This window comes from Artibeus jamaicensis, unplaced genomic scaffold (genome assembly GCF_021234435.1).
Source record: "Artibeus jamaicensis isolate MK-2021 breed Jamaican fruit bat unplaced genomic scaffold, CSHL_Jam_final scaffold_754, whole genome shotgun sequence".
In the NCBI taxonomy this organism is placed as follows: Eukaryota; Metazoa; Chordata; class Mammalia; order Chiroptera; family Phyllostomidae; genus Artibeus; species Artibeus jamaicensis.
This window is the reverse complement of record NW_026522054.1, coordinates 8,335,277-8,350,396: the sequence shown is the minus strand read 5'-3', so window position 1 is coordinate 8,350,396 and position 15,120 is coordinate 8,335,277. Positions and strand designations below refer to the sequence as shown.

The following is a 15,120-nucleotide window of genomic DNA, read 5'->3' as shown; positions in this document are numbered from 1 at the left end:
CTTCCAAAGAACCTTTGAACAGTTACACCTTGGGCTGAACTGTGAGCAGCCCCCAAATGTAATGATCATCTTAGCAGCTGTCTCAGCAGAAGCTCAACTTTTCCCTGGAGGCTTTTCGGGTGGGGGAAACAGTACAGGTCAGAGGGGATGCTCTTTGAGTCCAGGTACTCCTCAAGGGGTCCTTTGGTTTGGCTACTCTTCCTTCTGCCTTCTCTTGACCCTTCCTTCGCCATATTCAATCCCTCAGGGTACCTGGCAAACAACTCAAAATACTGTCTTTCTGTTTGGGAGAGAAGCCTCTTCCTTTAAAAAGTAACCTGACATCACCAGCCCTGCTGGTGCCTGGACAGAGCTGGCCTTCCTGGCCCACAGATCCTGACCGCCCTTCTCCCGTGCTCTGACAGCACCACCCGGTCCACTCCCTTCTTCTAGAGCTGGGCCAGGGCAGCTTCTTGAATCTTTGTTAGTCCCACTGGGACAGAACAGTGTATCACTCTCAGGAGGAAGGTCAACATTGTTTTTCTGCATGTCAGTATGTATTGCTTTCTGTGGGGCCCCTAAAAGAAAGGCTCTGGGACCCCAAGAATTCACCCCTCCGCAAGGCAGAATCATTAATTAGTAAATTCTGTTACTGGGATTCTGTGGGCCACTTCTTCATCCCCTGGTACATACATACCAAAGCTGTGTAGTGGGAGACCCTTGGCTTCCTCACCTCCAGAAAGGGAAACCGGGCCTGGGGGATCGGGCTCCGACAGTAAAGCCACCTGGCAGAGAGAAGCTCTTGCACACAAGCTCGAGATCCCTTGTTTGCATAGGTTTCTGCCTCCTCCACTCAGCACACAAACAGGTCAAGGACCATCAGGTGCTAAGCACTGTGTTCAGCTCAAGACGTGATTAGACCCCCCAGAGAGCTCATAGTCTGGAGTAAGGTAGACACGTGATAGCTAATTCCAGTGTGATTAATACGATAGTAATGCCACAAGATATAGATGGGGTGAAGATGCAGAGGTGGGGGAAGAAAATGTCACTGAGTTAGCAGCCATGCACCAGGCACTGTGCCAAAGCCTCAAAAATTTAATCCTTGTGATAATCCTGAGTCTGTAAGGATTTGCCAAAGGTCATACGGCTAGTCCCGCTGGAGAAAACAAAGTCAGCTCTGTGGTCAGCGAAGGTTCCTGACGGTTTTATACAGCGGGCAGCACATGATAGCTAACATTTATGAAGCATCTGGCTTCATATTAAGAGCCTGCCTGAACTACCTCAACCCAGCTTAGTAGCACTTTCTCTCCAAGTTTTAAAAGACAGTCATTTGGAGGGAGGGGTGCAGTAAGTGCTCGAGATCATAGGGTGACTCCAGACCTCACGTGTGTGACCAGCACTGAGAGAATTAACCCCACTACCTCGAGGCGTCTCTGCATCTAGAATAACAAAAGCTACGTACCACCACCAGAGGACCGAGAAAGAGGTCCCTCCAATCACTTCTCACTACCTGTTCCCCGGACGTGCGCTCGGGCCGTAGTGTGGGAGCAAGGGCTGCAGCTGGGAGTTCTCTAGCAAGACTAAGTAGAAGCAGTTTCGTCGTTTAAGACAAGAAATAACGGAAGGCGAACCGAGGGCTAGCCCAGTACCTCGCATGGGCGGGCTCAGTAAATATCTGTAGGCAGGGCCGAAGAGGGACGATGTCTTTGGAAGATTAAGCGGTTGGCGCTGGTTGGAGATGGGCTGCGGAAGAAAGGTCCGCGCAGAGGACAAGAGCTGCAGTGAGACTCGGTCGCCGGCCGCGGGCCCAGTCAAATTCTCCGACACGCCCCCGCCCCCACCAGCCCCGGGTTCGCGACTGTGGGTGTGGCCCGCACGCCGCCGTGCAGGTGGAGCTCGGAATTGGAGTCGGGGAGGGGCGTGCCTGCGATTGGCCGGTGTGAGGGGGCGGGAACTCCGGGAGCGGGTCGGGACGCGGAGGTGACGTAGTGTGTCGGCGCCCCTTCCGGCGCGGAGAGCGTCAATATCGGGGCCGCTGGCCGCAGGCCGCCTACCGTGCTGCGGGATGTAGCGGTGGGCCTGCGGCCCCCAGTCGAGCCTGTCACCCGGTGGTAAGTATCCGGGGCTCTTGCGGCGAGTGAGTGGGTGTGGATCGGTGGAGCGCCGGGATCTGGGGCGCCTCGGCCCAGTCCTGCGGCAGGGACGTGCGGAGGGTCCGAGACCTCGCCCCCCCCCCCATGTGGAGCGGGCCGCGTTGTAAACATTTCGGCCCCTCCCACTGCGCGCCGCCTCCGCCTCCGAGGAGACCTCAAATGCCATTTAAGGGCGGATGGGCTACGAGTCCCCCAGCTTCCCTCAGCTGCCAGTGGTCCCGGTGAGTGCATGTCTCCCCAGCCCCGCGGGGGATGAGAGGTCTGGATTCAGGCTCTGGCCCGACAACGGCCAAGCCCAGAGCTAAGCGTGGCCGCCGCGCGAGGCAAGTAGGGAGCGGGGGTTGGGCGGGGATCGCGGGCCAGGGTCTCAGGGCCGCCTGCCCCGCCTGGGAACTCCAGCCTTTGGTGGCCTGGGAGCTCCAGGGTTCCTCGGTCAAGATGGTGCCCACACCTTGATGTTGGAAAAGGGAAGCTCAGTGGACGGCTTACCTTTATTTAAGTTAATCCTTAACGCTGAAACATGAGCAAAATCTAAACTACTTTGAGGAAAACGAAATTTCATTCCTTGGAAATCTCACACTGATGTATGTCATCTTATGTTTGAGACGGATGCGTGCTTTCTCTCAGTTTCTCCTGCCTCATAGGCGGTGGGAAACGGACGAGGCACGTTTCAGTTCCTACAGGATCAGGTGTGGGAGCAGCAGTAGGAGGCCGACACCGCACTTGACTGGACTAACCATAGTATTTCTCCCAGTAGAGAGAAGACATACTAGAAAGCAGCAGGGACTTAGCCTGCCACCTTAAGTCAAGTGAGCGCTGAAACGCAATGGTGGGGTCAGTTCACTGCCTTGCTCTCTTGGTTGGGGTTGAATCATCTGTGACGGAGCAGCTGTTGTTCCCCGTGTTTTCAGAGCGTCCGCCCAGAAGGAGGAATGCAGGCTGGGTGTGCTAAACAGATGGCAGTGTCAGATACCAGTTGGCCGCGGCAGCCACTCAGTTTCTTTATCCCGGGAGTAGCTTCTGTCCCCGTGTACTGGTTGGTACTTGGGAAATCTGTCCTCAAAGCCCGTGTGCTGTCTGTGAAGGTCCATCTTGGAGTGCCTCCACTGTACCTAGTTGCAGAGTAAAATCTGAAAGCATTTTGTTCTCTGTAGCTAAGAGATTGTATGATTCCCGAGGATTGAAAACATTCATCAACCATTTCGCCTGCGTAGGAAAGACTTAGGTGAGACTTAGGTATCAGAACGCAGCACTAACGCATTGCTAATGGATGACATGCACCACCCTCGATGCACTTCGGCTTTCAGGCCGTCTTCAGTTTCTGCACTCCTGCCTCATTTCACCTGCCCAGGAATCCTTTGTGAAAGAGGAAAAAAGGAAAAGGAAAAGAAAAAAAGTGTAGTTTGTTGTCTTCTGTCGGAAATTATTCTGTCCCATCTACTTGTGATCACGCTGGTGAACTAAACAGTCATTTGTAAACCCAGAGGCTTGATTAAGTACCGTGGGTTTTTTTCTGGTGCTGATCCTCATTAAAGTCATTGTTACATTTTGTCTTTAACATCCATTGGTCCCTAATGCCGACCCCTACCCCAGACTTGGCGCCTCTCATTAGGCTTCAAAGTGGATTCTAGTTTTGTTCTCAGAAGTGTGGGGGCGTGATGATTGTTTCTAAAATCTAGTTAACTCCAATCAAAAGGTCCCTGAGTGTGCCCTCTGGACAAACCACTTCTGAGTGATTGGCTGCTGGGCATGCACCTGTTTGCTGTGTTTCATAGGTGCTTCTGGGACACAGGTATGAAGCGATCACCGTGTTCTGTGACTAGTGACCATATAGCTCCATGTTCTACTTGACAGCCAGGTATTAAAAACAGGGACTGGCATGAAACTCCTTCGTGTTTCTGTATACCATTTACTTTTTTTTTTTTTTTAATGGAATTTGAGAAGCTTACCTGTCTGGAATCAGAAAGACTTCTGGTGGGTTCTGGTGGGACTGCTTTAACTAGAAAAGAGCTACAAAGGATATTACCTTCTGATTTTCCACTTCAGACTCTTAAGTCAGTGACTTAGTATCAAGCAGCCAAGCTGAGGCCCTGTTGCTGCAGTTTGGTAACTTTCAAACATAGGCCTTGGCCAGACTCACTTGTGTCAGCAGGGCTAAGGACCTGCGGTCTCTAAGAGAAGCTGCGTGGAGGAGGAAGTAGCTGTGGTCTGTCCTCACTGCTAGGCCGGGCTTTGCTTTAACACAGTGAGTCAGGTAGACGAAGATAGAGCCTGCCCACGGACTCTCCAAGGGCCCGGGGCCCCAGATGGAAAACTTCTAGAAGCTCTGTTGTACCTGGACTTCAGGGAAGGAGTGTGCTGTAGCCTCGAAAACTTGGGAACTGGTTCAAAGAATAAATGTCTCAAAAAACTGAGGGAAATAAACTCTCCAGCTAGCTGGCTGGTGATCAGTGCTTGCCTGGTTTGGCCCAGGATTGTCTTACTTACAGGAGCACAAACACCTCCCTGCCCCACAGTTCTATTCTCTAAAGTAGGTTTATCCAGTTAGAAAGCTTAGTGGTAAACACTTAATAGCTACAATTGGAGAAATCCCATCAAAAATGCACTCTGAGGAGTTTGGCCCAATTTTAATTTGCCCTTTTCAGTGTGGTGAGTTTGAAGGAGAACGTGTTTGCTCTGAAATACGTAAGGTGAAGTGTATTTGGCTCTCCTGAGTGTGCCCGGAATCAGTGTTAGGGGTGTGTGCTGATTTTATGTCATGAACACTAAAACACTTGTAAAAATTCTCGGTGTTCGTGAGTGGCCTGCCCTGCGAGGAATTGTGTTTTCAAGTCCTAGCAGAGCTTGCTCTTCCTTCTTGCCTCTGACCCCGCTCCGCCTTCCCTGTTTCTGTGAGGACCAAAGTACGCGATGGACTTTGCTCAGTATGACGACTTGACTTGTGTGGTGCGGTGCAGCTGACGGCTGGTTTGTGCGTTAACTAGGGTGCTAGGTTTGGTGACTCTGAGTCTAGGACACAGTGCTGGGGAAGGGGCGTGGGAGCCAGTGATAGGGAAGCTGGAGGGAATCAGAAGAATCAGAAAGTGATTTGGATGGAAAGAGAGGAGACTTTGACCATGGCCAAGAGGCCAAGGTCACCCTAAGTGGATGCTTGGCTTTAGGGTACAGAAGCTTTTCGGGCCAAGGAACACCACCAAGGTGGGACCTGCATCTGTCTCTAACTGCCCAACCTAAAGTCTGTCTGCAGGACTCTCCTTGCCTCTGGTGGAGCAGTTACACAGCACCCAAGATGCCCGAACCCAGTGGGCGGCCGTTCTAGTTCAGGGCCCTCCCCTTCCACTGCCGTCCTGGAGCAGCGAGGGTACCTCGGCCTTTGTACATGCCACACGTTAACTGTCTGAGGGGTCGCCAGAGACAGCGACTTCATGGGCTCCTTGTTGCGTCTGGCACAGGCCTTCACCTGCCGCGGGGTGGGCGCCAAGCACACGCGTTAGGTGTTATGGGGAAGTCCCACGAGCACAAGAAAGTGCGCGGCCCTCAGCAAGGAACAACAAGGTAACAAGGGATGTTCTTGTTGGCTGGAGTGCCACTCCACTCATTCATTTTGAAATGTGTGCTCAGACCAGAATCCAGGGTGTACATCAGTTTGTTGCCTCTGTGGTGTTTGGTCCCACACCCTGAACCTCTGAAGCACTGGTCTCTGTATTCTAAGCTAAAGTGTTTCTCTGTTTTGACTTACTTCTCCAAATGCCCAGAGTTGTTTACGTTTTTCTCCAGTGTAATCATCTCTTAGCAAAGCCGTTGATCCAGCAGCACTTCCTCTGAGGAGGCGTGTCCTGTGGTCAGCCTGTTGAACGGGACTGCCCAGCCCCTCTCTCGGGGACTGCCTCTCTCTTGAGGCTTTTAGGCGCCTCCAGTCTCCTGGTCTCAGTAGTCAGCCGAGCGCCCCAGTCTCGTCCGTCTGGCCTGTCTGGCCCAGTCTGGCCCAGTCGACACTATGCAGAGGCAGCTGCAGAGCGGGCTGTCGTTTGCTGTCTTGAACTGTATCTGCCTGTTGCGTTTAGGTCTGCTTGTGAGTGGAGCACAGCCTGACTTCTGAACCTTGAGGGTTGCCCTTATCTGCTACGTAAGCCCAGTTATAATCCCTGAGAAGAAAGTGGGGTAACTCTCAGATTTTAAAAAAGAGAAGCTGGTAGAAGATGCCCAAGATGTTTGCAAAGATGTTGTGTAGAGAACAGCTGTGGGAGGTGCATCCCTGGGGCGCAGGGTCAGCTCGTGCCCCTAACAAAGGCCGGGGCCCCCTGAGCTGCAGCCTCTGCCGCTCCCTGCGGGTGCAGGTGTCCCCGGCCCTCCACATTGCTCTGCGGCCGAGGGGACTCAGGTGACCAGTGCAAGGAAATGCTAATATTCTGGCTACTGCTGTTGCTATGAGTAATAAACTTCTTTATTTCTGGGAGGAAAAAAAAAACTGATTTGCAAGACTGGAAAGCTTGGAGAACTTTTCAGTATTACTTTCATCTCCCTGAGGCCTGATTAAGACACCACCTGATATTCAATGCAGGGCAAACCTGGAAATTTTAGACTTTTCCTAGAAGACCCAGTTCTGGGTTTCTCCGATTCTCCTAGAGGATCTGTGTGCCTGTCTCCGGTTTCCAGAAAACTAGTTTCAGTGGCGCTTAGTGCAGCAGCTGGCCAGGCCCTTGCTGAGCTGGTTGTTTGGTGTGTGTGTGTGTGGCAAAGGGCGGGGCTGCCCCCCTGTGTGCAGCTTCCTGCTTCCAGGTAAGTTACTGGTTACGGAGACTGTGAGGAAGCTTGTTCTCCAGGTGCTGGACCCGGGCTCTAACCCTACAGCAGAATTAGTAGGCCTTGCAAAGAGGTGGCCACTGGGCCTCCCGCCCACGATGGGCTGCTCTGCTTGCGGGGCACGCTTGTCAGCGCTTGTGGGTAAACCCAGCTAAGTTCAACCAACCAGCATGTGCTCCCTTTATAAGCATGAGAGGTCTGGTAGTACCAGTTGGCTGTTGATTCACATACTTCTGCCCCACAACCTTAAAGTCAGACCTTTCTTGGACAGAACAGCTTTGGGAATGATGGGATGTTTCTTCATAGTAAACGGGCTCCATGCCCATGGGAGGGGGTTGAGGTGGAAAGTTGTTTTTCTGTGGTGACAGTTTGGTATGAAAACCACAGGTGCTTTGAGGGCAAGCAGCCAGGCATTATGTTTTGAGGCTGATCTGCTAGGTTAGTGGGTTCTGAGTAAGGGTGGTATTAGAAAGGGAGAAGCAGGGGTAGGTTCCATTGTAGCAATCAGTCAGCCTTTAGAGCTGGAGACAGGGCATGAGTTGATTGGCTAGTGTCTCACGCAGGTGTGACTGGGGGAGATGGAGCCGTAGGAGGAATAGTTGTCATCCCGCTTTGTGTTTGTGTTTGCTTTTAGTGTCCACCGTCACAGGGAGACCTCAGCCTCCCCGGGGCCGAGACACCCAGCCTTTCCCCAGGCTGAAGCTGCGGGGTATTGAGGGACCAGCTAGATGTCTTCTCACAAAGGACCTGGGGGGGCCCAGGGCAGCGGGGCTCCTGCCAGCACCAGGGAAACGGACACGGTGGAGCTGGCAGAACTGGGACCTCTGCTAGAAGAGAAGGGCAAACGGGGAATCGCCAACCCCACCAAAGTAAGTCGTCTCCCCAGGAGCCACTCCCTCATCAGCATCCCTGCATCTCTGTTGTCCAGGGTTTTTGGGCCCCCCCACCCCCGCAGGAGGGGTCAGAGTGCCCCGGGCGGCCTCATCACAGCCTCCTCAAGCTGCACGATAAGCACCTTCTTGCCTGTGGGTCTCTTTTTCCCACTGTCATCTTTGAGACCCCAGTGCTTACCACAAGGCCTGAAATCCCACAAGCAATCAGCAAACATCTGAATGAGTGAAGGATGCAGTTAGGATGTGGTTCAGCTTCAGGTAACAAACAGAAATCTCTGTGGCCTGCCAAGACGGGAGTCTCTGCCATGAAAGAATTCTACATGGAACCAGGCCAAGGCCATGCCACTATCATGCGCCTGTCCTGCTCCTCCTTCACTCACAATGTTGCTCATCACGCCCACGTACCGGCCACCACGATGGAGGAAGGGGAAGTGCCTCGTGGCACTGTCATTTCCGTCCATGGCCGTCCCTGGGGCGAGGACTTGTTCCCACTCACGTTGAGCTGCAGCGGAGGCTGCGCAGCCTTTGCTTTGGGTCCGAGGCACATTACCACCCTGACCAACACCAAGGACTTTGTCACTGAGGACGAGAGAGTGCGGCTCTTGGGGTAGGCAAGCAGGAGTGTGTGCCATGGAGTCAGAGAGGGGACCACGTTTGCCACTGGGGAGTGTCAACAGGAAAGAGAAGACAGCTCAGGGGAGGAGCTGAAGTGCGGGGCCGTCCTCTGCGGTTCAGAGTCTTGGGATGGAGGGAGTCCCCGCAGTGGGCAAGTGCCCCCCCCCCAGTGCACCGTGTCCAGGCTTTTTCCTGTGGGAGCAGAGCTGCTGGGCTACAAGGTGTCACTCACCTGGGCAGGCCCAGAGGCCGCAGGTTTCTGAAATGGATGTGACTGGGAGGTCAGGGGAAGTTGAGAACCACTGTTGCGGGGACGGTGACAGGGAGGGCATTCAGACTGTGAGAGCTTTGGGGGCTGCTGTGCTACCCCTGTGTCCCCCCAGCTGCGGCCAGCCTCCCACAGCCCATCCCCGTGTGCTGAGTCAAGCTCTCCCTGCGACACACACACAGTGTCAATGACCCCGGACAAGTGTGGGCGCTGCCTGCCTGTCGTGCTCTTAGAGGAGAGGCCCCGGGCCCCGTGGCAGCAGAGAGGCACAAGGCACTGAGCCCGGTTTCCCTGGATGCATCTGGTCTGAGATGGTGCTGACCGCTAGGTTGTTTGTGCTTGTTTCTGGGTGCAGGCTGAGGAAGAGCAAGCATGCCCTGCGCCCCAAGAGGAGGAGGAGGAGGTGCGGGTCCTGACCCTCCCCCTGCAGGCCCACCATGCAATGGAGAAGATGGAGGAGTTTGTGTACAAGGTACAGCCTGCCAGTTTCTGCCCTGGCGGGGTAGGCGGGACGGCGGCCTGGCTGGGGGTCCCAGTTGGCAGGCCTGTGTTGGGTTGAAGACCTTTAACTGTGCGTAGAGTTGGTTTTTCTTAAAATGAAGTAAATCCAGGGAAAGGCTGGCAGATTTTTCCTGCCGGGTGTGTTAGTCATTGTTCAGAATACGTGGATCCCTTTGATGGTCATCACAGTCTTCAAATGTGGTGTAGTCACATGGGCTCCTTACTGGGCTTGTGGAATGTGTGTCGGTGACAGGATGCAACTTGTTTAGTAAAATGTATAAGCTAAGTGGTGATGAATAGAAAGAGTATTCTAGTATCTGCCAAACCAGTGGGCGAGCTCCTCGGTGACCTCCTTTGGTGACGGTCACAGCTCCGACCCTGCTGTGGGGGCGTCAGCTGCCTGCGCCGGAAACACCGCAGACCCGCGGGCCAGCGCAGCCCCACCCACGGTGCTCGGGGCGACTGTTGCAGGTCTGGGAGGGCCGCTGGAGGGTCATCCCGTACGACGTGCTCCCCGACTGGCTGAAGGACAACGACTACCTGCTGCACGGCCACAGGCCGCCCATGCCCTCCTTCCGGGCCTGCTTCCGCAGCATATTCCGCATCCACACGGAGACCGGCAACATCTGGACCCATCTGCTCGGTGAGTGATCTGGGGCGGAGAGGAGGTGCTTTCTTTTCCTCCTGAAGTGCCACTGGAAGGAAGAGGAACCAGGTGGTTCTGATTGAAAGCTGGCATTGTACCTCAAAATTGCCAGTGAGCTTGGTTGGCTCGTGGTCATTGACCGTGAAGGTGACCGCGGGAGGGGACTGGAAACAGGAGAAGAAAGTGGAACTGGCTGTTCTCGTGATCCCCGGAGGAACTGCCCGGCGTGGACACGTCCCTTCCCTTTCGTGAATTCCCATGGTCACAGCTAAATGCCAGTGGTTTGTTTTTTTAAGATTTTGTTTGCTTATGAGAAAGGGGAGGAGAAGGGGAGAAAACTCTGGGTGTGGTTGCTTTTCACGCGTCCCCTACTGGGGACCCAGCCTGCAACCCAGGCCTGTGGCCTGACTGGGAATCGAACTCCAGCAACCCTTTGGTTCACAGGCCAGCACTCAGTCCACTGAGCCCCACCAGCCAGAACAGCAGTGTGTTTTACAGTGACCTTTCTGTCTGGGTTTGTGTGACTGGTGCCACTTTCTTCGGAACCTCTGGGCTGCAGTTCTCACAGTTAAACCTGTCATTTTAGTCCTGATTTAACACCATCACCTTTCGAAATACACATGTCCCCTTCTTCCTCCTGCAGGTTTCGTGCTGTTTCTCTTTCTGGGGATCTTGACCATGCTCAGGCCAAACATGTACTTCATGGCCCCCCTGCAGGAGAAGGTGGTCTTCGGGATGTTCTTCTTGGGTGCCGTGCTCTGCCTCAGCTTCTCCTGGCTCTTCCACACCGTCTACTGTCACTCAGAGAAAGTCTCCCGGACTTTTTCCAAGTGAGTGAGAGGCCCTTCGTCAATGGGGACAAGTGCCAGCCTCGTGGTCTCGTACTGTGATCCAAGTGCCAACTGGGTCCTGGGACCCCAGGGACCCTGCAGACACCCTGCTGTGCCAGAGCACAGGCCTTCTGCGCTGCGGTGTGGTCGTGTGAGAAGGCCCTTCTCTTAAGTCCTTTGTGAAACGGCCCGCACAGCCTCCCCCACAGCTGCAGCCCAGCTGTGGGATACATCTCCCACCTGCACGGCACTACCTTTGTAAAACGTGGGTGCAGTGGGTTGCTCTCTGAGGCCAAGTGACGGAGCTAGGCAGGGCGTGGTGGCCTGGTCTGTGTTGTGTTCTGCTGAGCTCCTGCCTGAAGCTGAGGAGCTTATCTTTGCTGCCCATGCGCTGGTGGAAGCCCCAGATGTCCGCCATCTGGTGCCTCCCACAGTCCCGGGGTCCTCATCCGCCTGTGTTCATTGTTGGTGTTGAAGGCAGTGGTGTTGCTGTGTTCATCACTTAACAGTCAACTGAAACAGAACAGTGCCCCTTCAGACTACTCCCAGTGTAAGGGTGTTGCCTTCAGAACTCAGCCTGTCAGTGCCGGGGACCCTCAGAGCCCTTCCTGAACGGGAGCTGGGATCCAGCTGGGTTAGGCCGCAGCTCCTGAGTGGAAGGGCCCACTGGGGGGCGTGGCTTTTCCCAACTGAGGGACAGACAAGGCTCTGTGATCGGGACTTTTAGAAACTTTGCCACTGCAAGGAGAAGTACTTGACCTTGTGGGGCTTGGATCGAGGCTATAGACGAGATGAGGGTGGTCAGATGTGGGTGCAGGTGAAAACAGAAAGGACCTCTTCGTTCCTCCCGCTGACACGTTTCAATTTTTGCGCTCTTTTCCAGACTGGATTATTCAGGGATCGCTCTACTGATCATGGGGAGCTTTGTCCCCTGGCTCTATTACTCCTTCTACTGCTCCCCACAGCCACGGCTCATCTACCTCTCCATCGTCTGTGTCCTGGGCATTTCCGCCATCATTGTGGCCCAGTGGGACCGATTTGCCACTCCTAAACACCGGCAGACAAGAGCAGGTGGGTAGGACGACCAGGTAAGCCTCACAGGTGTATGGATCTTGACCCTAACAGGCTCGAGTTTGGGCCCTGAAGTTTGCAGTTTGAGGACCCCACTCAAGCCCTGGTTCTGTCTGCAACTCTCAGAGCAGTGTGGAGTTTTGAAGTGCATTGTCCCCTCAGTTTTTATACTGATTTAATAGCATGCCCGTGGGACATGTGATGACCAAGGCTGTCAGCGAGCCGCTGTCATCTTCGGTTCGAGAGTGTTGCAAGACACACACAGCACAGTCTTCTCAGTGGCTCGAGTCCTAGGCACTCAGGCCAGGGTTGGACTGGAGCCACCTGAGCTGGTTCCTGAAGGACCTGGAGGCTTAGTGTGAGCTTGGACACTCGTCACCACTAGTGCCAAAGCTACAGCACAGGCATCTTTGGGCTGTCTCATCCAGACCCTTGTTTTAAGCTTTATAACTTGCAGCAGCACACCAGTGACCTGTTCGGATTGCTCAGGACCTGGTGTGTTGATAACTTTCGGTAAAGGAATGAAATACGCACTGAGCATCACCCCCTCGCCAAGCGTGGTGCGGCTGCCAGGGTGTCTGCACAGGCAGAGGCGGGGTCCCTGCCATCCCGTATGTGCAGTGCGGTGGTGGGAAGACAGGCGTCTGTTCGTCCCTCCTCTGATTTGTCTGCTCCCACAGCCTCAACAGCTCCTACCCTGTTGTCTCTCCCTGCTGGGTGGGTCAGAGTCTCCGGTTATGGGTCTTTATGTTCTTCTCAGGAAACCTGTCCACTCCCCTCTTCCTTGAAGCCACCCGAAGCTCTGCCGTCTATTCCCGAGTCAGCCATCAGACGGTTTGGGCCTGTCCTTTTTGCCCAGGCTTCTCAGCAAACGAGACTGGGAGGCACTGGCTCTGGTGCTGCTTAGAGGGTAGTGTCCGTGTGAGCCCTTTCTCAGCGCCCTTCCCGTCCTGGATGTTGGAGCGATTCTGCGGACTGTTCTCCATTGTGGGGCCACACTTCCTGAGCAGATGCAGGCGTGCACGTCTGCATGCCAGAGTGGGGCACTAGTGTGTCGTGCTCCGCTTGGCAGCCGCGTCCCTGCTTCTCACAGCCCTGTGTCTGCTCTGTTAGGGGTGTTCCTGGGCCTTGGCTTGAGCGGCGTCGTGCCCACCATGCACTTCACAATTGCCGAGGGCTTCGTCAAGGCCACCACCGTGGGCCAGATGGGCTGGTTCTTCCTCATGGCCGTGATGTACATCACCGGAGCCGGCCTCTACGCCGCTCGGATCCCCGAGCGCTTCTTTCCTGGGAAGTTCGACATCTGGGTAAGGGGCAGGCTGCTGGCGGCCCCCATGGTCAGGCGCCCAGTGCAGAGCCTGAGTCCAAGGCGATGAGAGCAGCGGGCCTGTGTGCTGTGCGGGGGGCAGGGGTGAGTGTGGGGGCAGCTGGCAGTGGTAACTGACAGGAACATTTTGGTGGGGTTTTGTCTTTTTTAAGACTGGAATTTTTTAAAATATTTTTTATTTATTTTTAGAGAGGGGAAAGGGAAGGAGAAAGATCTGGAGAGAAACATCAGTGTGGTTGCCTCTCATGTGTCCCCTACTGGGGACCTGGCCTGCAACCCAGGCGTGTGCCCTGACTGGGAATCGAACCGGCGACCCTTTTCTTCACAGGCTCCTGCTCAATCCACTTGGCCACACCAGCCAGGGCACATTTTGGTATATTTCTGATATGACTTTTAGAAAATTTTCCATAACAAAGGTAGCACTTTCACAGGAATGAAATTTCAAGGAGAAAGTGGACGAGGTGAGAGCTCCCCTCCTTGTTTCTGGTCCCTCCTGAGAGTTGCCTTTTGTCCCCACAGTTCCAGTCACATCAGATTTTCCACGTCCTGGTGGTGGCAGCGGCCTTCATCCACTTCTATGGGGTCTCCAACCTCCAGGAGTTCCGCTACGGCCTGGAGGGCGGCTGCACCGACGACTCCCTCCTCTGAGCCTCCCCCCCCCCGGGGCCAGAGAGGAACTTCCCAAGTGCTTTTAAAAATAACTTTCTCACTGAGGTGAGGCGTCCAAGAGTTGTCTGTTTCTAGAAGAAACCTCCTAGCGAATTCAGTGCCGGTCAGGCTTCAGCCCACCCCCTAGACCCCCTGCGGCGGGGGCCTCAACTTCCCGGGCCCCTCACTGAGGAAGGGGGTGTCTGCTGGGCCGGTCCCCTCGCACAGAGCACTGGAGCTCCTGTTGAGAGTTTGCCCTCCTCCAGCCACCTGGCGGAGAAGTAATGGACTGGGACTCTTGGGAAATCCTGTTTCAGGAAGACAACGTCCCCCTTACTCCGTCCTTACTTTGTAACCTGGCCCAGAACAGGCCACCTGTTTTGTAGCACACTTTTCAGAAACGATGGTGCGCTGGTCCCGTCTTTCTGGGGCCTAGACCGCTGACAGCAAGGACAGTCACCAGCTTGGGTACAGCCCGGCTGATCGTGGGAGTGTGTCCAGGCTTCAGATAGGTTGCGTTTTAATTTTTTTCTTGGCAGAGTAATGTAAAATTAAAATGGAGAAAGATATTTAATATTTAATACTAAGCTTTAAAAAGAAATCGCTATCATTGCTATGTATCTTGATGCAAAGACTATGATGATAATAAAAGGAAGTACAGAAGACAATTAGCATTCAAGATTGAACACATGTGATCCAAGCTATTTGTGTGTAACTCCAAAGGGTTAAAACTGGGAAAGTCATCTCAGGTTCTGCTGAGGCACAAATCAGAGTCACAGGCATTGGTAGGTTAGCATATGTGAGCCAAGGAAGGGGCCCCATTGAGTTTCTAGCATCAGCTCCTCCACACAACCCTATTTTCTCTGCCTAATACACAGAATTTTACTAGAGAAATTGCTATGCTAAAGTATTTAAGAATGACTAGATTTTCAATAGTGTTGGGACACATCCCTTCAAATATGAAGGGTCTGCTCCCTGTCACTCTAGGGTTCCGTTGTCTGAGGACGGCCTTGCTGAAGGGTGTCCCATCAGGAGGAGGTTATTCCCTGCTTTTCTGTGCCTTTGCTACTGTCCTTGGCCTGGGGTGACGGCCCCACCACCCCAGCAGGCGGTCTTTGTGAGTGACAAAGATGGGCTCCTTCCTGGTGGAGTTTGTACAGCTAGAGGACTAAATTATCCTTTAAGAAAACAATCTAGCTGGGCCAACAAGCAGGACAATTCTCAGCCTCAAGTGGAAGTCGGGGAAATGCAAATCAGAACTGAAGTGGTAAACCATTTCCCTACCAGCTCAGCACAGATCCGAGATCCTGAACGCTGTGCAGACGTGGAGCGGAGACCAGGAAAGATGGTGGTGGGGCCAGTTTGTGATGTGCGAGCCACACACAC

At 54.0% G+C, this 15,120-nt stretch overlaps 1 protein-coding gene across 1 annotated transcript; it reads left to right on the top strand.

Annotated features, from left to right (window-relative positions):
* Window positions 1-1,964: 1,964 nt before the first annotated feature.
* Window positions 1,965-14,420, top strand: ADIPOR1 (adiponectin receptor 1). The gene is made up of 8 exons (XM_037160987.2): window positions 1,965-2,090; window positions 7,570-7,804; window positions 9,067-9,183; window positions 9,684-9,855; window positions 10,502-10,688; window positions 11,572-11,759; window positions 12,873-13,066; window positions 13,606-14,420. Exons 2-8 carry the CDS (start codon window positions 7,664-7,666, stop codon window positions 13,732-13,734), a joined length of 1,128 nt encoding a protein of 375 aa, XP_037016882.2. The 5' UTR covers window positions 1,965-2,090; window positions 7,570-7,663; the 3' UTR covers window positions 13,735-14,420.
* The last annotated feature ends 700 nt before the right edge of the window (window positions 14,421-15,120 follow it).

What these genes read in the sequence shown, in the direction of transcription:
- ADIPOR1 (XM_037160987.2), top strand. Translation starts at nt 7,664, where the DNA reads ATGTCTTCTCACAAAGGACCTGGGGGGGCCCAGGGCAGCGGGGCTCCT. An exon ending in TGGAGGAGTTTGTGTACAAG is followed by an intron (nt 9,184 to 9,683) that starts GTACAGCCTGCC and finishes CGACTGTTGCAG; the next exon opens with GTCTGGGAGGGCCGCTGGAG. An exon ending in CTGGGAAGTTCGACATCTGG is followed by an intron (nt 13,067 to 13,605) that starts GTAAGGGGCAGG and finishes TTGTCCCCACAG; the next exon opens with TTCCAGTCACATCAGATTTT.